The sequence below is a fragment of the Tarenaya hassleriana genome, unplaced genomic scaffold (genome assembly GCF_000463585.1).
Source record: "Tarenaya hassleriana unplaced genomic scaffold, ASM46358v1 Cleome7, whole genome shotgun sequence".
In the NCBI taxonomy this organism is placed as follows: domain Eukaryota; kingdom Viridiplantae; phylum Streptophyta; class Magnoliopsida; order Brassicales; family Cleomaceae; genus Tarenaya; species Tarenaya hassleriana.
Genome location: NW_010969548.1, coordinates 1,764,946 through 1,788,305, shown reverse-complemented (window position 1 = coordinate 1,788,305; position 23,360 = coordinate 1,764,946). Strand labels below are relative to the sequence as shown.

Below are 23,360 nucleotides of genomic sequence, written 5' to 3'. Positions count from 1 at the left end.
CGTCAAGACTTGTTTATAAAAAAAAAAACATAAATAATATGTGTGTTTGTTAGGCAATTTTCATCTCTTGTTTTAACTTTTGAATATTTTGCCTTGTAAATAATAATGTGTTTCCATTATGGTCAAATTTAAAATGGAATAAATTCTATAAGAAGTAGCATTTGCAATTTCAAATAATCGATCAACCGTGTCTTATAAAGAATCATATTTTACATGATCCACATAGAGCAGCTGTCTTTTTATAGATTTTGACATTTTGTGGATTAGTGAGGGCCGCAGTTTTGGATGTTATATCCTCGATTTTTTTTAATTTGAAAACGTTCCGTAAAAATGTAAATAATAATATATATTTTTAATCTATATTTGATTAAAAACTGTTAGAAAATTACGTGAGTCTATGATCCAAATGGAATAATAATTTTTTTTTTGGTATGTTTCATTGAATAATAAGATAACAAATAACAGCATATTATTTACGTTGATATTTAGATACCTTTGACAACTTGCGACTTGAGATATTATGGTATGCCCACGATGCCCCGCACTTCTTCGTCATCTCCTTATTTGTCTGTCTTTTATTCAGAAAAAAAATACAAATTAAATAACAAATTCATACATTATGGTTGATAAATATGGATCCAATTGAAATGGGAAACAGTAAAGGTTTATAAATTAAATTATTTAAAAATGCAAATTCTTCCATCGAAATTGATAGGATATTGTATCCCCACCAAACGATTATTAACATATTTTTCCAAGCAACTATTTGCGTAAACCATATCTTCAGTGGGAGGCGTGTTTTTCTTTACCAAGGAAACTAAATTGGATACGTATAAGAGGTTAATTATCTTATACTCTCCGTTTCAAAATAATTATTATTTTAGATTATTTAATATTTTTTTAAAAAAAAATAAAAAAAGTTATATATTTTTTTATTTAATGATAAAAGCAATGTTATTATTAATAATTTATTAGAATTTAATAAAGATGAAATTAGAAACTATTATAAAAATTATTTTGAAAATGTAGAATGATAAATATTTTGAAACATGAAAAATAAATTAAAAGTATAAATATTTTAAAATGGAGGGAGGGAATACTATTTAATAATATTGATTTATGTATATTTAATGATTTTGTTCAGAAGCGATCGAGTGGGTGCAGATGTGAGAGTTATCAACAACAGCATGAGTTAGGATCCTCCTTCCCCCACGGAGAGTTTAGATTGTTCGGTCCCGATCCAATCACATGCACTCAAAATAAAATTTGAAATTGAGATGAAAGATAATATCCAACTTTTATTATAATAATAATTATAATTATTATCACAATGATATTTATAAAGAATGAAACATTTAGAATATATCAGCATATTCCCTACCACCAATAATAATAATAATAATAATAATAATAATTGAGGCGGCGGTGCCGCCGATGCCGGGTTCGCCGGTATCACACCGTCAGCTGCCGCGCTTCCGTGGTTGGTGGTATTACGAATTTGCCCCTCCGACCAATATTCGAGATCCGGAGAAGTGTTATATTCCGAAATTACCCTCGGTGAATTCGGATATTCCTTGCTTGTTCCTTCCTCTTCGGAAGCGTGGCATCTTACCGCTACCCAACCATCAGATTCCCCATTTGCCCCTCCCGTCGTAGCCAATTTACAAATCCTTGCCATCACGGATGCTCCGGGTTCGGATATCGACCCGGTCTCTTCTTCTTCATCGTCTTCTTCGAAATCCGAGTTGACCCAGTCGAGTACGCATCGTGGTGACGACTCGGTGGAAGGCGAACAACGCTCGAGAGACAGGAAGGGGTGCTGCAAAAGCCTATCGCAACTCCACCTCTGACTCGGGTTTCTGTTCAAGCACTTGTCGAGAAAATCACGTCCAATTTCCGACAGACCCGCTGGGAAAACCGGCAAGTCTTCGGAGAACCCGATTTGACTCAGCGAGTCGAGCCCCCGATCTTCCCAGGGGGGATTTCCGGTGAACATCTCGATGACCGTACAACCGAGCGACCACACGTCACTCTCCGGGCCCTGGTACTCCCTCCTGATCACCTCCGGCGCCATCCAGAGCGGGCTTCCACGTGGCATGATCAGAGCCGTCGATTCACAACCGCCGAATCTAATCGCCGACCCGAAGTCCGCGAGCTTGGCGAAGCTCCGCTCTTGTCCGAGGAGGACGTTTCTCGCTTTGACATCGCAGTGAACAATTCCGTGCGAGTGAACGTGTCGAAGAGCAGAGACCAAACACCACGTGTACCGTCGGAGCAGAGCCTCGTCGATTTTTCCGGCGGTGGACGCCGCGTCGCCTCCGGAAAGATACTCCAAATGGAGATTCCGAAACGATGCAGTTCCCTCCAAGGATACGTCATCGCCGATGAAGCCCACGATGTAAGGGTGAGGCCCGAGAGAACAGAGGACGGAGATTTCATTCTCCAGAGCCTCCGCCTGAGAAGTGAGACACGTGGCAAGATCCACGGACTTCACGGCGAAAACTCCGCCATCAGATCTTCTCACGGCAGTGCTAACACCGCCGAAACAGCCGCGTCCGATGCACGCGCCTCGGACCCAAGAAGAAGAAGAAGAAGAAGAAGTGTTGTGTCTGACTCTGATGCTGTGTCTCTCCATGTGTGCCAACTTTCGTGTGTCGTGCTTGTGACCACGGGACCTTTATATACGTGTGTTTGAATTGCGAAATGTGAGCAGTGAATAAAGTTCCAATTTTTTTTTAATATCTGACGTGGAATGAGCTCTACGTGTCTCTCAACACAAAATTGTGGACGAGGAATACCGTTTCATTTTTTAAATTTAACACGTGTAAATTCATTGGCATGTCAATTTTGACGTGATTAATTTCATCGCGAATTATGATGCCCAATGATTAATGTGTACGTATATATAAAATTATTTCTTAAAAAAGTAAACAAAAAAACACATTTTACTTAAAGATAGTAGGGGGGGAAACGGTTTGATGACATCATAAAATGAGAAGATCCCGGGCTATTGTAAGAACCCAAGCAGCGGGCTGTTATCCTTATCCAAGAATAACTAATCTACGGTTTGATCTGGACCGTTGAATTTTCACAATAAGCAGATCAACGGTTCTCGTTTATGTTCGTGTATATCCTTTCTTCTTTTATGGATCCCTCACCGAGCGGTTGTTTCGCGAGTTGATTGGATTCGGATCGGTCGCTGGATCGTGGGAAAGGCAAATATCTGATGTGCAAACGACAAAACGTGTCCATGGATTTTCTGCCGCTTGATCTGTTGACTTTTTTGTGGCAAGACGTTTGACTCCCACCGTAATACGTGATCAACACCCCCAATGTATACGGGAATCTACTCCTTAATATTTGTGATTTTATGATGATAATTGTGTTTATATGCAAATTATATACATGGCAAGTGACTCCATTGATGTTGATGAGATCTTTTTTTTTACGTTCTATGTACTAAAGTTTATTTGTTTTGATTATCTTTTATCTAAATTCAAATATAAAAAGAACTATACGAATTACAGTAAACAAATTATAGTAATTATGATATCACTATTTTTGTTTTTAAAACTTTAAATATTCAAATTAAATGTAAACGTCGTTATTCGAATATCACAATATTACCGTAAAAAAAATAATTTATAATTCCTCCGAGTCTTCTAAGTGTTAAATGTTTCAGAGTGGTGGTAGTTCTTATAAAAACTTCCGTGGCGTAGCGTGCGACTGCGAAGCAGGAGATTAAAACTCGAACTGAACATGTTGGATGCGCCCAGTTAGTTGCGAAAGGGTTAGAGGTCACCCAATGTCCAAAGGGGTAGATTTTATCATGAACTGGTGCCCAATTTTTAGATGACGTGTCAATATACTATTGATCCACGTTCACCGACAGAGAACCGGAAGCTCCAGTTGTCCGCATTCTTATTTGTAAGATGTGCTCCACCAGTCTCCCACGTATAATTGAGTTGATGTTTCTGTTTAGTGAACAGAAAAAAAACTTTTTTTTTTCTAAACGTAATATTATAAAAAATAAATGCTAAATACTAAAAAATCTTGAAATTGTAACCCATATATGATTTTTGTGTCGATAAATCTATAATAAAATAGTTTAAAAAACTATATACCCACGATTTTATTATGAACAATTGCATCTGCTATAAAATTTGATTTCCACTCAACTGTTATTTTTAATCCGCTCTTTCTTTTTTTTAGAAGAATTCATTGCCCTTCCGATAACGCGTGGGACTAACGTTACCGGATCACCCCTAATCGCATATCCTCATAGCCAGCTTTTACGAGAGAACGGTCCAATAATAAGATATTATTTTGAAGAACTAAGGGACCCATATACCATAATATTGGAGAAAATAACTTACGGCGATGCAATTTGCCGTTGAAAGTATTTTTTTTTTTTGGTGTTACAATATCTTCCAATAAAAATAGATATCGAAATCGATACTATAATATAACTTGGAGAAGGAGCCAGATATTTAGATGCACGTTGAGTACTTAAATCGACATGTGAAATATAGTGTCTGTTGTGCATTAGACATCGATATATGTTTTTTTTTTTTCTTGCTCGATTTGGCTTAAAAAAATGTGGAAAAAGTTATATACGTATAAAGATATCTTAATCGATTTTGAGATATAAAAAAAGGTTATAAAGATACGCTAAGATCAAATAATTTCCCGTATTCGGGTTTGATATATAGAGGCATTTGATAAAGATATATGCATGGATTAAATGGTTAATATATAAGATGCATAATCAGCGGTCTTACGAGGAATTTGATTGCGAGGAAATGAAAGCAAGACATAGAGGAGACATGAGTTGGTGAAGTGTGGATTAATGTCGAGCGAGAAGAAGACAGCAAAGCTCGAAATCTGGTGGCCGACAACGTAACATGGAGATGCATGCAAATTTAAAGGACTCCCCAACTCACGTAACCTCTCATCACAATCTCATACCCATAAAAAATTATATATATATATATATATATATATATATATATATATATATATCTACGTATACACATGTACTATGTATATATGGTTGGATTTGGGTTTATTTGATAGAATCAAAACGGGTCTAGCCCGTGAGAAGCCTGGTCCGTGTAAAGTTTTAGAAACTTTAAATCGGCAGAATATTAAGAGAATTTTCTTGTTTGAATTAGAAATTCAAATTAGATTCAAATCCGCATAAAATCTATCATATATGATTAAGATAAGATTGAGATAATATCAAGATAAAATCAAATTTGAATTTTGAAATTCAAATTGATTTATTTTGAGATTCTCATCTCTACTATAAATAGAGGTCTTGGGTTAGCTCATAAAACACAGAAAAAGAAACAAGTATTCTAGAGAAAAAAAGAGTATTCAGATATTTGTTCATATCTCTCTCTGAGTTCGCTTGGTATTTGGAAAGTTTCTTCCAAATACGCGGTCGTTGTATCCTGGGAGTTCACCGTGCTCCAATAGCCTCGAAGCTTTAGAGGTGGCACGAAAATCGAACTTAAGGAAACTGTGTTTCACAGGTTTCGACAAACTAATCTTTTAATTTCAGGTACTTATCTGGAATCGCTCGAATTGCCGGAGTTTTGCCGTCGTCAACAATCGCCGTCACCAACATATATATATATATATATAGGATCTCAATTTGATGTGTGTATCTGTCTAGTATAATTTTATGGATTTTGTGAAAGATATGGACAATGAATACATAAAAATCGCCCCGAAAAGGACGATGCATGTCTGTCGATAACGGATTCGCCGGAAAACACAAGTTTTTGTCGGCGGATAATTAAACGAATCATAATCACAAACGGAATTAAAGGAACAATATACCATATGAGTAATATCATATCTTGAAGTTTTTGGTTTTATGAGTGTATAATTCTAAGTTAAATACGAGTTAAACAATAAGGAGTATTATATCATTTTGTATATTTTAAAAGTGTTATTCTCTTATTTATTTATTTGATAACAAACTACAAAAATATACGGGATTTTCACGTTATGGTTTTATTTGTTTATTATTTTGTCACACATATACCTAATTTTTTAATATAAGGTGGGTCTGATCGCGATACGCAGTTACGCACACCAACACTGTAGAATATAATATATATATCTACCGTCACATTATGCTTAGCAACCTCATTTTGATATCTGTTTTCGAGGATATTATTATATATAACTCAATTTTGAATAAATTAAGTGGTGAAAAATAAATCCGTTCATTGTTTCAACAATTTAGCTAGGATTTTTTCAATACAGTTTTTTTTTTTTTTCTGTAGACAAAAAACTTGTAAGACCTCACTTAAAGGGTAGAAAACATCCAAATTTGGGTGATCTAGTGGTGAGAGAATATGCAAAGCATGCTCTCATCATGGGTTCAAACCCAAACGTGGAGAGGAGCATTCACCTGGACTTCTCCGATCTTCTGGGAGATGTCGGGTCGAAAGTCCGGTGAACTTATGGATTATAAAAAAAAAATGGTAGAAAACTTGTCATGCATGTGATTCTTTTCTTTATCAGTTAACTAATAATATTCAGACCATGTTTGACATTTGCGTTAAGCAACTTCTTAATTACGCACACCCAACAACGTTAGCAGCAGTTCAAAATCAATGTGTTCTCACTGCACGAAACTCTAACCTCTTCGATGCCGGAAATGTAAAAAAAAAACAATTAATTATAAAATTCTGTACGATACCACCATTTTGAACATTGGATTTATTCATTTTTAAGTAAAAAAAAAAAACATTGGAAATTTCACAAAGTAAATAAATACATTTAGACGAATTGAAAACGTAATTATCACGAAGTCTTGATTGTAGGTATTCGTGAAACTTTCTTAAATTGAAGAGCAAATAATATAATTTCTAATACAGTAAAAGAAATATATATGAAACTCGATATAAAATATAATAATAATACCGGGATTAAATAAAAATATAAATGTTCAATAATTCGGAATAGCAGTCGTTCCATCGAATTTGTTCTACAACTTTCAATCTCAAGAAGTCGATTACAAGAATAAGACAAAAATCATTGTCAATGTAAAGAGCCGATCTATTGACAGTGGTAATGGGTCCATTTTTAAAGGCCGAAACCGAGTTTGGTACATTGTAACTGAGAAGAGCCACATGATCTGTGTTTTTTTTGGTGTTAGGTGCAGAATTTGGTTTTGGGAATAAAAGAAAAAAAACGACACAGAGGAAAGCCGAACATCGTGCCGTTTCCAGGATAAGAGAGAGTGATACGTCCGTCAACGTGTTTGTGCGGGTTGAACGCAAAACACGTGCCGTTTTTCTGCTTTCTTTTGTTTTCATGTCTCTTTCCACGGTGCCCCACCCGCATTTTGACTCTACACCACCCCAACACCTCGTTCTTATCGTCTTGTCATGTTAATTACGAATTTACGATTATTATTATTATTATTATTATTATTATTATTATTATTATTATTATTAGGGTAAAACCCCTAAAAAACCTTAACTTGCAAAAATATATACAAATAAACTTTCAACTTGAAAAACTGTCATTCAATCCCCGAACTTGTAACTTGTCACTGAATAAAATCTCGAACTTGTAAATTATTGCTCTAATAAACTTTTGACCGGTTTGACCACAATTTCAAACGATCGAAAATCTACGTATTGACGGATTGCTGATGTCAATTTTTAAATTAAAATTGATAACGTGTATAAGGTGACATCATCAATCCGTCAATACGTGGATTTCCGATCGTTTGAAATTGTGGTCAAACCGGTCAAAGGTTTATTAGAGCAATAATTTACAAGTTCGAGGGTTTATTTAGTGACAAGTTACAAGTTCGGGAATTGAATGACAGTTTTTCAAGTTGAAAGTTTATTTGTATATATTTTTGCAAGTTGAAAGTTTTTTAGGGGTTTTACCCTTATTATTATTATATCTCAAATAAGTATTTTTTTTTTATAAAATTAAAATTTTAAATCTTAAAATATTGATTACCTAAAACACCCAACACGTTTTTTTTTTTGTCATTAGATCACAATTTGGCCACGTCTTGCTCTTCACATCAACAAGGTTCGAATCTTGATGGACACCCAACCAAAAAAAAAAATCGTACGAAGTTTTCCGTATGATTAATTACATAGCAAAAAACTCTGAATTTCATACTAAAACTTCACATGCGTGGGTTCTCTTCTCTCGTTTGAATACGACAATTTCTCTTTCAATTTACCCACTCAACAACCCCCTCGAATTATTGCTATTTTCATTTTTTTTTGCATAAGATAATTTGGAACTTACAATTTAAATTCGAAATATTTAAAATTACAATAATGTAATATGGTTGATGTGATCAAAACAGAAATCATAAAAAACACGAAAGAAACAGTTTATTAGCTTGATTTCGTACATAAATAATCTATTGTCCGCAATCGATGATATAATATAAGATTTAGTTGTCATGATACTACGCTCAATTTCATACAAACTACGGCTGCCATAAATCAGTTAATACATAAATTAAGTTAAAAAAGAAAGAATCAAAGAATCAAAGAATTCAACAGATTTCTAAAGGTTATTTTTCCCTCCTGCTCTATGGCCGATCCGATCTCCCTTCTCTCCTAACTATTGTACCAGGATGAACTCACACCGTAGGATTGATTTCATCCTCGTCGAAATCTAGCCGTCAGATGAACCGCCGCAAAGGGATCACCATTACGCTGATGTCGTCGAAGGAGCCTCGTGAAGCGGAGAGCTCGGCCAGCTTCTTACAGGCCAACAATGGCGTCTCACTTCCTAGACAGAGAGGGCGAGCTATGTCTATTGCTTCCTGGTTACTCACCTGATAGCACACGTTCATTACAAAAACATTATTAGTGAACGGAGAAGAAAATGTTATGTTCTGTTCCAAAATATATGTGCTTTTTTGTTCCTAAGTACGTGTCTAGTAAAGTACCTTGTCCCATAAACCATCGGATGCTAAGATCAAGAACTCGTGCTCGGGTTCGATCCTGAGGATCTTGGTCTCGGGTTCAGCTATCACCCATTGCTTGAGATGAATATCTCCGATCCCTCTCGACACAGCCAGAGATCCTTGGATTCTCCACACACCTCGGAACGTATCGACATATCCGCCCTGCAACGTACCGATATCATCAAAAGTTTAGCCCAAATATCGTAGATTATTGCATATGTTTCTTAGGATATGATGCTAGATTTCACAATTGGAAACAACATGTGCAATTGGGTTGTGACCATATAAGGTTTGTTTACACAGATTAAAGCAGCATTTTCGGACAAGAATGAAGATTCTCACCGAGCTCTCGATCCTGTCGCGTTCATCTTGCCTGGAAGGCCGGTGGTCGGAAGTCAGGGCCTGAGCTACCCCTCCGATGCTCATAACAGCTCGGCAGTCGCCTGCATTGGCCACCACGAGATTCCCGTCTCGGACCAGAGCCGTGACACAGCACGAGCCGCCTCTAACCTCTTTCTCCTTGAGAAACTCGGCATCCGTGGTCAGGTACCCTCGTCTCACGGCCTCTGCCATGATCTCCATTTCGCATCTCCTGCCAACTACTTCCTCAAGAATGTTCGTATCCAAGTTCTTGGCCGCGAATTCTGCCGCTTTGGTTCCTCCATGGCCGTCATAGACTCCGAATATCGCCTGAAATTTCACAATCATATAAGGGTTTATATATACATGGATAGAGAGTTACATGTTTCACATTTCCTAACCGATCCATATGGTCATACATACAGACGTACCAAAGCATCAAACTTTTCGCATAAGAACCCAGTTTGCATCATTTCTTATCCAATCATAACACGAAAACATGAAGTTACCTGCTTGGGGTCGCCGTGAACACTGGTGATGGCAGAGAACCGATCCTCCATAGCTTCTCTCCTCCCTCTCCGGCAATAAACCGAATACCCATCACCGTCTCTCTCTACCTCCCTCTTCTCCTCCCTCGGCGTCGCCGGAGCGAAACCTGCCAGACCCATTGGTATATCCAGCTTCGCCGGCCGTTTCCTCTTATGAACACCAACCGGCGGCGAATATCCGGCGCCCAATCCGTGACCCGGATCATAACCGAAATCCGAAGGCGGCGGACCGAACCCGGTCGGGGGTTTCTGGAGGCGGAGACGAAGCGGCGAAGTCGGCGAAGCCGCGGCGGAGGGAGACGACGGAGATGCGGTGGAGGACTTGAGATGGGTTAGGTTCAATGTAAGCGATTCGTTCGCCGGAGAGATGATCGGTGCTTTGTTGCAGAAAAGCGACGACGGCGATGGGAACACCGGCGAGTTGCAGACGGCGACCGAACACGACATCGTTTTGCCCGTTTCTGTCACCCCCTCCCTCTCTCTCCGAAACTCCTACAGAAAATTTTTCCTCGAGAAAAAAGATATGTTCTTCCGGTTTCTTGGATTCGTTTGGAGATTCCCGGATCGATTGATCTGTTCTATTTTGGATCCGTTTGTTTTCTGTTTTTTTTTTTGGTGAACGAACGAGGGACAAAGAGATATATATACGAAGGGGCTGGACTCCGTGTTCGTCGAGTGGCCCATCGTTGTTGCTTCTTTCAAACGTGATTCTTGACTTTCTGAATGACGGATTTAGCCCTCACCTCGAGCTATTTACGGCTTTATCCCCTATAAAAAGAAAAACAAATATCTAAAAGAAATTGCAACATGTATTTTCCGGATTGTCCCAATTATAGAACTATCAGATTATTGGAAAACAAAATATTTTATAAACAATACAAAGTTACAAACTCTTACAAGATGGAAAAGGTTTGAAATTTTGAGATATTATTGGATAACACCATTAATATTATTTAAAAAGATATCATGTGCAACTTACCATATCATTTATTATTTTTGATTTACAATTTTCCTATTTTTTTTTCTTCCTCAACATTAATTACAGGATATGAAAAATAAATATTCATGGATCTAAATTTATCATAATAGAAAATAAAAGAGAATAATATTATTATTATAGAACAGTTCTAGAAAAGCAGGAGCATGGCAAAGAAGAACACAACTAATTCAATAGAAAACAGCAGAAAGTCTTCGAGACCATTTCCGAGGATATAACAGTAATTTCAGCAAATATAGGATCCAACGAGTTAAAAGAAAACAAAAATGCGAGGACTTGAAACAAGTGCAAGAAAGAGGAATCAATACGGTGCGTTTTGTTGTTTTGTTTATGGTAACGTACTAGTGTTGAAGACGTGTGTTGACTTTAAAAAAAAAAAAAGAAATAGTAGAATCTTAAGGGGCCGTTGTGGGGCCCATAAGGTGATGTGTTGTCTTAAGGTTGGATCGCTCTCGACGCAGCTTCTCCGCAAGTTACCGTTATGGAGCCTTGTTCATCTCCAGTGACCGTTGTCCGCTTTTAATAATAATAATAATAAATAAATAAATAAATAAATAAAAATAATAATTTGTAACGTTTTCAAGCAATTTGGTCTGATTCCAGGTAGTTAAATTCTAATTATTATTACGTACCACTTGTATTATTTTCTAATTGCAACAAAAAAAAAGTTGCAATTCGTAACAAATATAACCAGTTCAATCATATTGAAATCGGCAAGGGGCAATTATTATTAATAAGAGGACCAAAAACACCAAGATTCCTCATTTTGAACCCAATGTTTGTTCAACATTTCAAAGTCATGTTAAACTTTGATTATGGTAATGATTGAATTTAATGGTAGTCAAATAATAATTGTTAATTGTGTTCAAAACACTAATTATCCGGCGGAAGATGTGATGCGATTTTAAGTCCCCGCTAGTAGTTATTTGACTTGGTCGTTGATGTGAGATAGAGATTTATATATTTACTAAATTAAAAAAAATACTAATTATAATCGATGAACAACAGATAGGGTGATGACCTCCACCATGCACCATGCAAACTTGTTCGTCCCTTTAAAACTCACGTTGAAAAGTCTACGTCAATGTGAATGTGACTAATTCGTAACTTCGCCGCCCACGTATTCATAAATTTTATCATTGTTTTTATTTTGTGATTTTGTAATATATAAATAATATGTTTATGAAAAAAAACGATATGACAATCATAAACCGATATACAAAAGATTCCGGTGAAAGGAGACAACAAAATTTATATCCCGTTCCGAACCTCAAATTTAAAGAAAACACTTATTTCAAATCATATGGTTTACTCTCGTTCTTAACTCAGGTTACCAAAACAAATAATTCCAAATATATTGCAGTAAATACAAAAAAGGAAACAAAAATCACTATATTTATTTATTTATTTTTGTTCAGAAACTTGTAAATAAGAATTTAGGAAACCCAAAAAACAATTTCAAGGGTGAAAAAGAGAGAGAAAGAAGTGATAAAATCTTAACGTATGGGCCGAAAATCAGAAGCCCATATAATTAGAAGCCCACGTATTCTCCAGCGTCTCCTTCGAATAATACATCCAGAGACATTCTACACAGGTCATGATTGTTGCGTTACTATTCATGCTAAATGCTCACGTTAATTACACGAGTAATATTCAAATCTTTACTCACAAATTATATAACACAATTATGTTCACAGTTACATGCTTGATCCATCATTATATTATACATACATCTAAAAAAACGAAACAAGTGATCATCAATCGTTGTAATTGGTACAGCAATATATAATCTTTATTTTGTTTATTTTTAATCAAGACAATAAAGCGGCGTAGAACAGTTGATTCCAAGTGTCGGGGAGGCCAGGGAGGCACCAGTGGCTACAATCGGATGAACGATCAGGATTCTTCCGCTGGGAAGGGCTTAAATCTCCACCGTAGATGGAGGGATGGCCATCTTTACGAAGAGCAGAGAGCATGGAAATGTCCATCAAGAACACGGGGAGCTTCATCTGTTGGATCACTTGGTCGATCACTCTGTTTTGGTCCAAGTACGAAGTTGCTGGGTACGTTGCCCCGCTAAACGGCACCGTTTCGCCATAGCAGTTCTTTGTTCCCGGCGCTGCTGTCGTCGTCGCTGCCTTTTGCCTTGACATCCACTCGCTCGGGCTGCATTATTTACATAAATTTCCCAATAATTGTTATATATTTTCTCATTGAAAACATACGAATCAGGGCTCGGCAGTCGACCCATATTTTAATGAGAAATATAACCAAGTTCAAGAATTGGATAACGATGTAGAAAATATATATTTTTAAAATTTTAATATTTTTAAATATTTTTAAATATTTACTATTTTTATTATAATCTCATTTTCTTTATCTTATTTTAAAATTGTTAATCTATTATAATATACTATACATAGGATTAATAAAATTTAAATTATAGTATTTCTTTAATTAAATAGTTGACTCGTAAATCGGTTCATTTGTCTCCTAATCTAAAGCGAATCATAAAGAACCAAATATTTTTTGAATCGTTGTGGATTTTTCGAGACGGTGTGGACTTAGGCTTTGAATGGAGATGACTTTTATTTTGGGTTTTTGGTTTTAGTTTTTGGATTTTGGTTTTTAGTTTTTGGTTTTTGGCTTTTGGATTTTATAATATTTGAAAACTAAAAAAAAGTAACTTTTGGTTTTTCATTGATTTTTTCACTAAAATGGCTTTCCAAGTTTTTAGGAAAAATAATTTTGTAAAAATTTGAATGTTTTTTTTTTGGTTTTTGGATTCTAAAAACTCCAAAAACTCCCACCATTCAAGGCCTTATATGACTTAGACCATCCGTTTTACACCCATGTAAATTTTTTTTACCATATGTGAAAGCCCTAACAATGGATAAAATGGTCTTAATTTATATACCTTTAAAAGCACATGAGTTAACCTATTTTGCTTCTAGCGTGTGTCACTTTCAAGTATCTGAACCAAAGATTGTATAACAAAAAGAAAAAAAAAACATGGGTGACATCATTATATATAGGGCCTCCATCATATATTAAACCCCTAAAATAAATGTTATGATGGTTGATTGACTCAATAATCCACATGGCGTTATTTATTGACAACCCAATTGCTGTCGCAAGTGGCATGATTTATTTAATTTTATGCGAAAGCAAACTACATTTAATTTGGGCGGCAGACAGCTCATTTTTTGGACCGCCTTGAACGTTTACTCTTTATATCACTTCGGACACAAAAGTTCCATAGTTGTCAATGTGATATATACACACACACACACACACATATAGAGATAAGCAGAGAATTATATACATATTATGAAATTTGTAATTTATATATTTGCATATATTTGTTATACGTGTATACATATACATAGTACAATATCAAACTTTGTGCAAGCTAGGTCGCATTTCTTATGACCCAAAACACAATGAAGCCCTAAATTAAATGCACCCACCTTTTTCTTTGGCGTCTCTATTTAATGCACCAATTCACGGACAGTGCTCTGTTTCCTCTTCCGTTAACTTTGATAATTACACTAGTAAATGGTATAGTAAGTCTCATTATATATTCTTTTTAAAATTTTCCGTTAAAACGACGAGGATTCTGTGAACTTTGTCGTATTCCATTGTCCCCCATGAATGATTTCATTTAAATATAAAAAACATACACGTGCAAAGAAAAGTCCACTTCGCACAAATCTATGTATAATTTATTAAAAAATAATCTATGATATATCCTAAATATAATTTTAAGTGTTCAATGAACATTGCGTTACGACACAACTTTGACATGAACGATGTAAATCTCGTGACGCACGTGCATTTGCATGCACTACTTCGGACGATTTTTTCTACGTCTACTCATGCATAGAACTAATAACCTAATCTAGTACCCTTTATAGTATATACGATTCATAACTCAATTCAAATACTCTCAACGAAAATAAATTATTTTAAAAAATAAAATGGAGAGAGAGAGAGAGAGAGAGAGAGAGAGAGAGAGAGAGAGAGAGAGAGAGAGAGAGGCTTACTTGTAATGAGTGGGCGAAACGGAGAAGAAGAAGAGGCGAGTGAGAGTAGGGTCGATGTGGCGATGAGCCCAATCAGCCCACGTTCTCAGCCCTTTTCCCAACGCTTCGAGCCTATCCATGTCCCCGTAGGATATCCCTCCTGTCTCCATCTTGTCCCATCTGCACCCCCCCAATTTTCATTTTTCTTCCATTTCGCCCCATAGTTTCTTAAACGTTCAAAATTGCCCCCCCACCCCAGAAAATAATTTATAACAGAGAAAAGGGACCTTGACCGACTGACCCTCGGAGCGAGCCTCTGTGGATCCACCAGTGACCAGTGTTGAACAGCAGCACGTCAGCACTGCGCCACGTGGCGCTGGCGTAGCCGGAGATCTTGTCCAGTTTCAGGATTCTCCTCCCTTGTTCCTCCTCTATGTCCACTAGATACGGAGCTCTGTAAAACGACACCTTCACGCCATAATCCTGATTTCACCATACGTACCGCATATCGTTAAAAACAATACATACATACATACATACATACATACATACATACATACATACATACATACATACATACATACATACATACATACATACATACATATATATATTGAAAGTGTCAATGCAGTTAGTTACACATGGATGATGTGTGGTGAAAAATTCGTCCTTTTTAATCGGAATAAAAACAGTGGGCCAGGCAGAGAAGCCGTAGCCGACATCATGTTGGACAGCAACAGCACGGTCCAAACAACGTGAAGCGAAGCCGAATAACTTTTAATCCAATTACTAACGGCTGTTAATTAATTTAAAAATTCATTCGTTAGTTGATTGGATTTTCGACGAATAGTTTACTTACGAGGAACTTGAAGGTGGAGAGAGGATCTTTATTGATGAACTGGGTGTGAATGGACGGTGCAGATGCAGTGATCATGCAGATCAACGACTCCCATTGATTTCTCCCCAGCGAATCCCCAACGAACATTACCGTTTTGCCCCTCATCTCCGACAAGAACTTCACCCCGTTGAACCTTCCGAAAGACAAATTACGGGGAAAAAATTACAACAAAAAAAAAACTTTTTTTACAGTGCCCAGATGGTTGGAATAAACTCATGCAGTATATACAGACGAGCCACGTCATTGCAAAACGAATAAAATCTGAATGTTACTCGATAAAACAAGTATCGAATATCAATTTCTTTCTACGCAAGTTGCTTCTACATTAAATGAGTGTTTTTTTTGGCATTTACCAAAATTAAGAATTAATTTGTAGGGGACATTAATCATCAAGGTGTTGGTGAAGTTATGGAAAAAATGGGTACCTAGGAATGCGGCAGGAGAAGGGTTGCCACCGGAACTTGAGGTAGTCGGAGTCTGGCCGTCCGTACGTCTGGCAGTCGAACTCCCGGTCGATCACTCCGCCGCAATCCGACGGTCGGTAAAGCGGGTACGTCTCGTCCCGTACCCAAGCTCCCTCGAACAGTGAGCAACCGCTCCTGTTCTGCGGTCGCGGTCGGTGGTTCTTAGCGAAGTGGCTGTGGCGGGTGATGTTGTTGTGGTGGGGGAGGAGAGGGAGAGACAAAGCTGACGTGGCGAGTTGCAGTAGAAACAGGGTGAGAACGATTATACAGGGAGGAGCCGCCATTGTTGAAGAAGCTTAGAGAGAGAGAGAGAGTAAAGGAAAGTTGTGTTGTCGTGTAAGTGCCTAAGCTATGCATGGAGCGTATAACCTATTAACGAGGATGCGATTTATTTTATAAGGAAAATTTCGGGGGCTATTAATTTTTCGCAATAATTAGGTGTTTCTGTACTTTTTTTACCCATTTTTTTTTCACGATATTGAATCATTGATAGATATTGCATTAACTGCCCAGTCCTCGAAGCCCGATAATTTACATTTCTCGCATCTAATTTTACTATTAACTTTTACTAAAAACCCGAGGAAATGAAACTGCAACTATATAAAAAAAACATATATATACACACACATTCTCGATTTATAATTGGATCTGTCAAGGATAAAGTATAATTTAATTTGTAACATGTATATATATATATATATATATATATATTATAATGAGATTCTCGATCCTGGACGAAATATACAAATATTCTTTGCTTTGCCTCACCAACATGCATGGAATATGACCATATTCTTTCAACTGCTGAATGCCACGTCACTCTGCCATTATCCATTTATAAAATTTCCCAGGAGGAATAACCAAATAAACTGCTCATTTATTTCAAGGCCCATGTAAGAAAGCCCATAATAAATGGACCGACTTGTCTGGATTCTTCGTCATTTCCCTTGAACCCGACCCGAATTCTTTACTCAGTCTTTCTTGTTCGACCCTGACGCTCAATCTCTCGTCTCCCTTCGTCAATAACGTGCGTCTTCTTCTTCGGCTGAGGTTAGATCTTCTTCTTCTTGTGAATTTCGCTTCAAAAATTTACTGCCTGCTTCTTGGTTTTCGTTCTCTGTTTCCTGTTGTTCTTTATTCTTAGGGTTTTGAGGTTTATGTCCTTTCTGCATCTGTCTTTGATTGTTGAGAATTTAGCTTTTCACAGGTTCGGAAAACTTGCACTGGGTTAATTTGTGTGGGGGATATAGATGCCATGATACTCGTATATCATTGATCGATGAGATTTGAACTGGGTAGGCTCTGGTTAAAGTTTCGGCAGATCATTGTTTTCCCTCCACTCTCTGTTTATTCATTTCCCTTAGAAGTATATTTCGGATTTTTAGCTTTATTGCATCTGAGTTGAGAATCAGCTTGAAGTTGGCGTAAACTTGCTTTCTTTTTTATTTCGGCCGCAAGTGGTGGTGCCTACAAGGTGTTCGTTGAAATTCCTATGAGAAATGACCTAATTGAAAATTTCGAGATCCTGTGGCATTAGTTTCTTATTATTTCTTGTTGAATTACATCTGTTTAGCTCTTCAGTTTGTTTGTCCCTTCGATGACTATATGTCTTCTTCTCTCTGCGTCCCTTCAGCTTTGTTCTGGAAAGTGCCACACAGTTGTGGCTTTGATGGGCTTTCACATAAGTATGAGAAAAAAATATGTTTGATATATCCTGATTTAAATAAACTCAGGAATCTACTGTTTGTTGTTTTGATGTTACAATCAGTTGCCTGAAAAATTCAGTAGTTAAGTTGCTTAGAGACATGTTGTGTATGCGAGTATAGTTGTTTCATAGTGAATGTGCATGTAATCTCGTTGCATGAGTTAGAGACGTGCTTTCCCTATTGAAATTTTTTTGGATTAGTTTGTACATCCATATACAGACAGGTTGTCTCGCCTTTCTTTTCAAGTCATGGAGGAGAGTAGGGGCTATTACTAATCAAGCGAAGTAATTCGTTTGCCTTTTGCCGGATAGACCAATCTTTGCAGGTCTGAAACCATAACAGAGGACCAAGAACATTGTTGCGACCATGGCCAAGCATCACCCTGATCTGATCATGTGCAGGAAGCAGCCTGGCATTGCAATTGGACGACTGTGCGAGAAATGTGATGGCAAATGCGTGATTTGTGATTCCTATGTGCGTCCGTGTACTCTGGTCCGTATCTGTGACGAATGCAACTACGGGTCCTTCCAGGGACGGTGTGTCATATGTGGAGGAGTGGGAATATCAGATGCTTACTACTGCAAAGAGTGTACACAACAAGAGAAAGACAGGGACGGCTGTCCGAAGATCGTCAACCTCGGGAGTGCGAAAACCGATCTGTTCTACGAACGTAAGAAATATGGGTTCAAAAAAAGATGACGGGTGGTCTTGTTCTCGTTCTTGCACGGGGCAAGAAATCTGATCTGTTCTGCAAACTAATCTTATGCTCGGTCGGTTAGTGCCTTTGTTTACCCAGTTCAGAGATCTGATCTATTCTACAAACTATTGGAATACGGTTGCAGAAGAAAAAGGGTGATGATGGGTTTGTTTCTTTTTTCCTCGTGTCTTACTTATATATGGAACGAACCTGTTGTGATATCTGTGGTTGTATTAGTGTGTGCATGACAGTGAAATGTGGTTGGCGTGAAACAGAAGTGGCATTTCAAGTGTTGGATTGGATGTGTTGCTTCTATTGTTCATCGTGTTTCTTTGCATCAGGTCACATTGTGTTGCAGGCTCTGACTTTGGCGCCTTTGTGGAGAATCTCAGACAACGTGTTTTGACTTTGAATGATATATATATATATATTTTTTTCCTCTGTTCATGGTGGTGCAGAGTTTGGTTTTTCTTTCACGATTTACGTGGTGCATAAAGTTTCCCAATTTGCTTTTTTTGGGAATTTTTTTCTTATTTTTTTGGTTGTCCATGTTCAAACGAAATGGCACAAAATATCTTTGAGTGTTTTTTTTTAATACCATGATGGTTCTATGGACCCGTCTATATCGGGATCGTTCTTTGTATATAGATTATTTTGATTTTGATCCAGAAATTATATCTTTCTCTATCAATAGGATCGAATCTAAGATCTTAATGATGATTTTGTCATCTCTTAACTGTTATATATAACTTAGATTAATGAGTGCACATCAATAAATGAAATCTTTAATAGTTTTGTAATAATGCTTATTTTCTCGTTAAGCATGGTTTATGTAATCGTTCGTAGAAGAACCACCAAATAATCCACACGATAATTATTTTCTGCTTATAGAATAATAGGAACTACTACTAATCGGTTATAAATCCCAGCCGTTGAGCTGCAACTCGGTCGGAAAATCTCCATAAATCATACGAGTTTCCGTTTTTCACGAATCCATGTGATATTTGATGCGAATCCTTATAATGAATCACATGATGGCGACTTTAGAACTTCTTTTTCATCCAAAAGTCCCCAAAAAAAAAAAAAAACTTTTTGGGCAAAACCGTTGACTTTGAGAACGCCAGACATTGCTCGTCTCGTGTGCTTCCAGTGTGGATTCCACGATGCGTCCGCAGCCGGTCAACCCCACCATCCAATGAAGAACTGCCACGTGTCAAGCCCAATACATCCGAAACATATTATGTTTTGAGAATTAAGTGACAGTGTGACACCAACCCCCATCATTACTTCTGGTTATGGCGATGTTAATAATGCTATTATGCGAGCGAAGAACAATACCACAAGAAACGGAGCGTTAAACGAATCACTATTTTCCGATGTTAAGAAAAACAAAAAAAATATATATATATGTTTTTGTGATGGATATGTATATATATGTTACATGTACGTACATCATCATTAGCTATATTATATATTTTTGTGATTAGTTTCGATACCGACAGCCGACAGAGGCGCAGAGAACCTTCAAAACCAGAAAGCATATGGTTTAATTTGGGATAATAATAAAAAAGTGTAGCTTTTAAATGAAAATGATGATTTGCATCACAAAAAAAAAAAAAAGGAGTAAACTCTTTGTCGTGTAGTATCATATCCTCATGTTATAAATATTTATCCCTGTCACATTTATTTATATAACGTATATTTTATTTTGGGTGAGGACTTTTTGGTGTGTATAAATAGACAGAGAGAGGGGACATAAAATCCCAAAATCAGACAGAGAGAGAGAGAGAGAGAGAGAGAGAGAGAGAGAGAGAGAGAGAGAGGGTCGACAGTTTCCAAGAAGATTCTCCCAATCACAGCACGGAACATCAAACACGTGGTCCGAATGGGATCCAACAATCCCAATAATCAGAGTTTTCAGAATTTCGTGTGATTTTATTTATAATTTATGAGAGTAAATATCTCTGATTATGTGCTTCGAAAATCACAAATGTATTTATTGCATCATTCGAACGAACAGGTGTTTTCTGCGGCAATTCGGATGTGTATATGCATCTTCTTCGCAATTGCTATCGTCTCTTCAGCTCGACTCTCGCTTTCGTTTTCTGGTATTTCTATATTTACCCTCCCTTTTGTTTTTTATATTTTTTACCTCTCCAAATTCTACGTACAAGCTTTTTCCAAAATAGAAACTAAATACGAGAATGCAATAGAATTATCAAAAGTTACATGCATACTCCATATTTTTATTTATTTATTTATGCGATTATATATTCATCTCAACACCTATATATCGTTTTCTTTAATGGTATAAATATATCTACTTATATATTTTTACGGTTTGCTTTGGTTAAAACCCTAAGATCATGATTCATGTCTTTAGTCTCTTAATTTTATGCTTTTGAATGATACACTGAGAATGAGAAGATCTGCTCTATACGAATCTCAGAGTGCAACAAAATTATTAAAAGAAATCAATTTATTACATCATATTTAAAGTGCTGGGAGAACACAATATATATATATATAGACGAATATGTGTATAAATATACACATCTGTATGCATATGTATGGATTATATATATTGGTTGGGTAGGGTAAAGATAATGTTTTCGGACAGATATAAAAATTAGATTCACATGGATCGAATGATCAGTTAATACGTGAAGTCGGTGCACGGGCACGTTGAGCCTTTCAATCTGTGGTTCAGGTTTTCGATTCATATTTAAACTCTGCTTTTAATATTTTGTGGATATTTTTCCAAGATTAATTAGAAAATTTTAAATGTCCAACCGTTTTTTAAATTTTTTTAAAATCAAGTTATAAAACTTTTTTTTTTCATTATCTTAAAAAAAAATCTACATTTTTTCCCAATACTTGTAGTTTAATAGGCTTGTGTACTCGTTCATTAGATTTTTATCAAATAAAAGGAGATACATATAAAGGATCAGATATTAAAAATATTATTTCTAAAATGTTTTCCATATATTTATAATTCATTGCATCTTTAATTATTTATATCCCAACATGGAACGCAAAGCTCGAGGTTGTCTTCCCTAGTTCATGAATATGACAATTACACACGGTCATATCTCTTTTTTAATTTCCTGATTCAGCACAATGACCTATTTCTTTAATATTTAAACAGACAAATCATGTAAGAAAGACGTCGACGAAACTATAAGCTAAGCTCAATAATATTTAATTCAAAGTTCAATGTCGTTCATATACACCGAAACCGTTGACATTTCAGGTCCGAACAAAAACCCATGTTAGATAAAATTCATGGTTAGACAATATTAAATTAGATTTTTTCAAGATATAGTATGTTTTTAAAATGAAAAACGTACGATATATAGTTTCATATATATTGTGGTGTACTTATATATTCATATATATAATGGATTGGCAGAAAATGAAGCGGGGATGGTGAAAGGGAGGTCGCTGTTGCTGAGCACCAACGACTACGACGACCCGTCGGCCAATGGCAGACATGACCCGCCCGGTCGACGCGGCGGCGGGGGCGGCCGGAGAGGGTGAGAAATACAGTATATATATGCCTCATCATTTCAAGAACTTGTTTCTTGTCCTTGACATCATATATCTATGTAGAGCAATAAAAACAAAAACCAAAAAAAATCTGTAATATCAGATTAATAAACAAAGAATATATTAATGTCTATGTGTGTTTAATTTGGATTTTTGTTTTGATGGAAACGCTACATAATTAGCCGAAATGAAACGCGAAGATGATGATAAAAAAAAACTATGGTTGGGTTATGGATTTAAAGCACAGATTGGGCCTTGTTTAGCCCAAAATGTGGTTGGGCCCAATAAAATTACCCTCTCGGGTTTTAGTCTAAAACCCACACATTTTTATCAGTGGATTAAAAAAAGGAAAATTGAAAAAGCACCTATTTTAATTATTTACCTCCATCTTGCAAAATAAAAATAGAAATAATAATTATTCATGCATGCCATGCCCATGCCCCCATCCGTTCCTTGCGCATCACGTCGTACGGCTTCTGTCAAAGTTTTTTTTTAAATATTAGAAAGAATTATGCTGTGGTATATACATATAAGTATATACCATACACGTATGAACACTGTGAATTTTTTAAACTAATTCCAAGGACAAATCTTATAGCTTTGAATTTCATAAACAAAGTTTAGAATATTTTGGGGGAAATCATTTCTTCAAGATATTACAATTCCTTGGAGATACATACCGAATAAGAGAATCAGAGAATATTTCATTGACAAATCGTACCGAGTCACAAATTCCACTAAATGCCACGTGGCGTTACAGAATCTGGCACGTAGGAGCAGTATAATCCTTCATCAGAGGCGGCTGGTCGCCGTCGAGAATCATTCCAAAAATTTAGGGCGATAAAAATTCCTCGGTGAAGAATCACGTGAGAGAGGGATTCTTCTTATCATCTTCCATAGCAGCTTTTTCTTCACCCAAATCTCGGAACGACACCCCCTAATCATGTCTTGGATCAAAAACATCGTACGCATCGCCTCCACAGCCAGCTCCTCCCCGACCCGACCCGGTTTCCGAAGCCCCGGGTCCATCCTCACTCTCTCGACCCGCTTCAGCACCGCTCTGCACCAGCAGCAGCAGCAGCAGCAAGAGATCGACACCGTTCATCGCGAGACTCGGACTCAGTCGACGGCGGAGAAAGGCCCCC

The 23,360-nt window shown here is 36.8% G+C and overlaps 6 protein-coding genes across 6 annotated transcripts in view; 3 read left to right on the top strand and 3 right to left on the bottom strand.

Moving 5' to 3' along the window:
- Window positions 1-1,113: 1,113 nt before the first annotated feature.
- Window positions 1,114-2,750, bottom strand: LOC104800747 (mitogen-activated protein kinase kinase kinase NPK1-like). Its single transcript, XM_010523654.2, has one exon. It carries the CDS (start codon window positions 2,633-2,635, stop codon window positions 1,193-1,195), a length of 1,443 nt encoding a protein of 480 aa, XP_010521956.1. The 5' UTR covers window positions 2,636-2,750; the 3' UTR covers window positions 1,114-1,192.
- Window positions 2,751-8,365: 5,615 nt separating this feature from the next.
- Window positions 8,366-10,500, bottom strand: LOC104800746 (probable protein phosphatase 2C 25). Its single transcript, XM_010523653.1, has 4 exons — window positions 9,841-10,500; window positions 9,314-9,661; window positions 8,954-9,133; window positions 8,366-8,839 (listed from the first exon to the last, which is right to left on the bottom strand). Exons 1-4 carry the CDS (start codon window positions 10,324-10,326, stop codon window positions 8,684-8,686), a joined length of 1,170 nt encoding a protein of 389 aa, XP_010521955.1. The 5' UTR covers window positions 10,327-10,500; the 3' UTR covers window positions 8,366-8,683.
- Window positions 10,501-12,523: 2,023 nt separating this feature from the next.
- Window positions 12,524-16,643, bottom strand: LOC104800745 (protein trichome birefringence-like 45). The gene is made up of 5 exons (XM_010523652.2): window positions 16,225-16,643; window positions 15,761-15,932; window positions 15,203-15,384; window positions 14,923-15,081; window positions 12,524-13,042 (listed from the first exon to the last, which is right to left on the bottom strand). The coding sequence occupies exons 1-5, from the start codon at window positions 16,545-16,547 to the stop codon at window positions 12,688-12,690; spliced, it is 1,191 nt and encodes a 396-aa protein (XP_010521954.1). The 5' UTR covers window positions 16,548-16,643; the 3' UTR covers window positions 12,524-12,687.
- Window positions 16,644-17,205: 562 nt separating this feature from the next.
- Window positions 17,206-19,011, top strand: LOC104800744 (PHD finger-like domain-containing protein 5B). Its single transcript, XM_010523651.1, has 2 exons — window positions 17,206-17,313; window positions 18,281-19,011. The coding sequence occupies exon 2, from the start codon at window positions 18,336-18,338 to the stop codon at window positions 18,666-18,668; it is 333 nt and encodes a 110-aa protein (XP_010521953.1). The 5' UTR covers window positions 17,206-17,313; window positions 18,281-18,335; the 3' UTR covers window positions 18,669-19,011.
- A 1,645-nt stretch (window positions 19,012-20,656) lies between these two features.
- Window positions 20,657-22,365, top strand: LOC104800743 (protein PSY3). The gene is made up of 2 exons (XM_019200942.1): window positions 20,657-20,774; window positions 22,079-22,365. Exons 1-2 carry the CDS (start codon window positions 20,657-20,659, stop codon window positions 22,204-22,206), a joined length of 246 nt encoding a protein of 81 aa, XP_019056487.1. The 3' UTR covers window positions 22,207-22,365.
- A 793-nt stretch (window positions 22,366-23,158) lies between these two features.
- The window catches only part of LOC104800742 (internal alternative NAD(P)H-ubiquinone oxidoreductase A1, mitochondrial), a 3,268-nt gene continuing 3,066 nt past the window's right edge, over window positions 23,159-23,360 (top strand). Inside the window, exon 1 of the mRNA XM_010523649.1 lies at window positions 23,159-23,350. Coding sequence (XP_010521951.1) covers window positions 23,159-23,350 — 192 coding nt within the window. The remainder of the gene's footprint in view (window positions 23,351-23,360) is intronic.

What these genes read in the sequence shown, in the direction of transcription:
- LOC104800747 (XM_010523654.2), bottom strand. Translation starts at nt 2,635, where the DNA reads ATGGAGAGACACAGCATCAGAGTCAGACACAACACTTCTTCTTCTTCT.
- LOC104800746 (XM_010523653.1), bottom strand. Translation starts at nt 10,326, where the DNA reads ATGTCGTGTTCGGTCGCCGTCTGCAACTCGCCGGTGTTCCCATCGCCG. An exon ending in TTCACGGCGACCCCAAGCAG is followed by an intron (nt 9,662 to 9,840) that starts GTAACTTCATGT and finishes GTGAAATTTCAG; the next exon opens with GCGATATTCGGAGTCTATGA. An exon ending in GCGACAGGATCGAGAGCTCG is followed by an intron (nt 9,134 to 9,313) that starts GTGAGAATCTTC and finishes GGTACGTTGCAG; the next exon opens with GGCGGATATGTCGATACGTT.
- LOC104800745 (XM_010523652.2), bottom strand. Translation starts at nt 16,547, where the DNA reads ATGGCGGCTCCTCCCTGTATAATCGTTCTCACCCTGTTTCTACTGCAA. An exon ending in TCTCCACCTTCAAGTTCCTC is followed by an intron (nt 15,385 to 15,760) that starts GTAAGTAAACTA and finishes TGGTGAAATCAG; the next exon opens with GATTATGGCGTGAAGGTGTC. An exon ending in GTTTCGCCCACTCATTACAA is followed by an intron (nt 13,043 to 14,922) that starts GTAAGCCTCTCT and finishes TAAATAATGCAG; the next exon opens with CCCGAGCGAGTGGATGTCAA.
- LOC104800744 (XM_010523651.1), top strand. Translation starts at nt 18,336, where the DNA reads ATGGCCAAGCATCACCCTGATCTGATCATGTGCAGGAAGCAGCCTGGC.
- LOC104800743 (XM_019200942.1), top strand. Translation starts at nt 20,657, where the DNA reads ATGTATTTATTGCATCATTCGAACGAACAGGTGTTTTCTGCGGCAATT. An exon ending in ACTCTCGCTTTCGTTTTCTG is followed by an intron (nt 20,775 to 22,078) that starts GTATTTCTATAT and finishes ATGGATTGGCAG; the next exon opens with AAAATGAAGCGGGGATGGTG.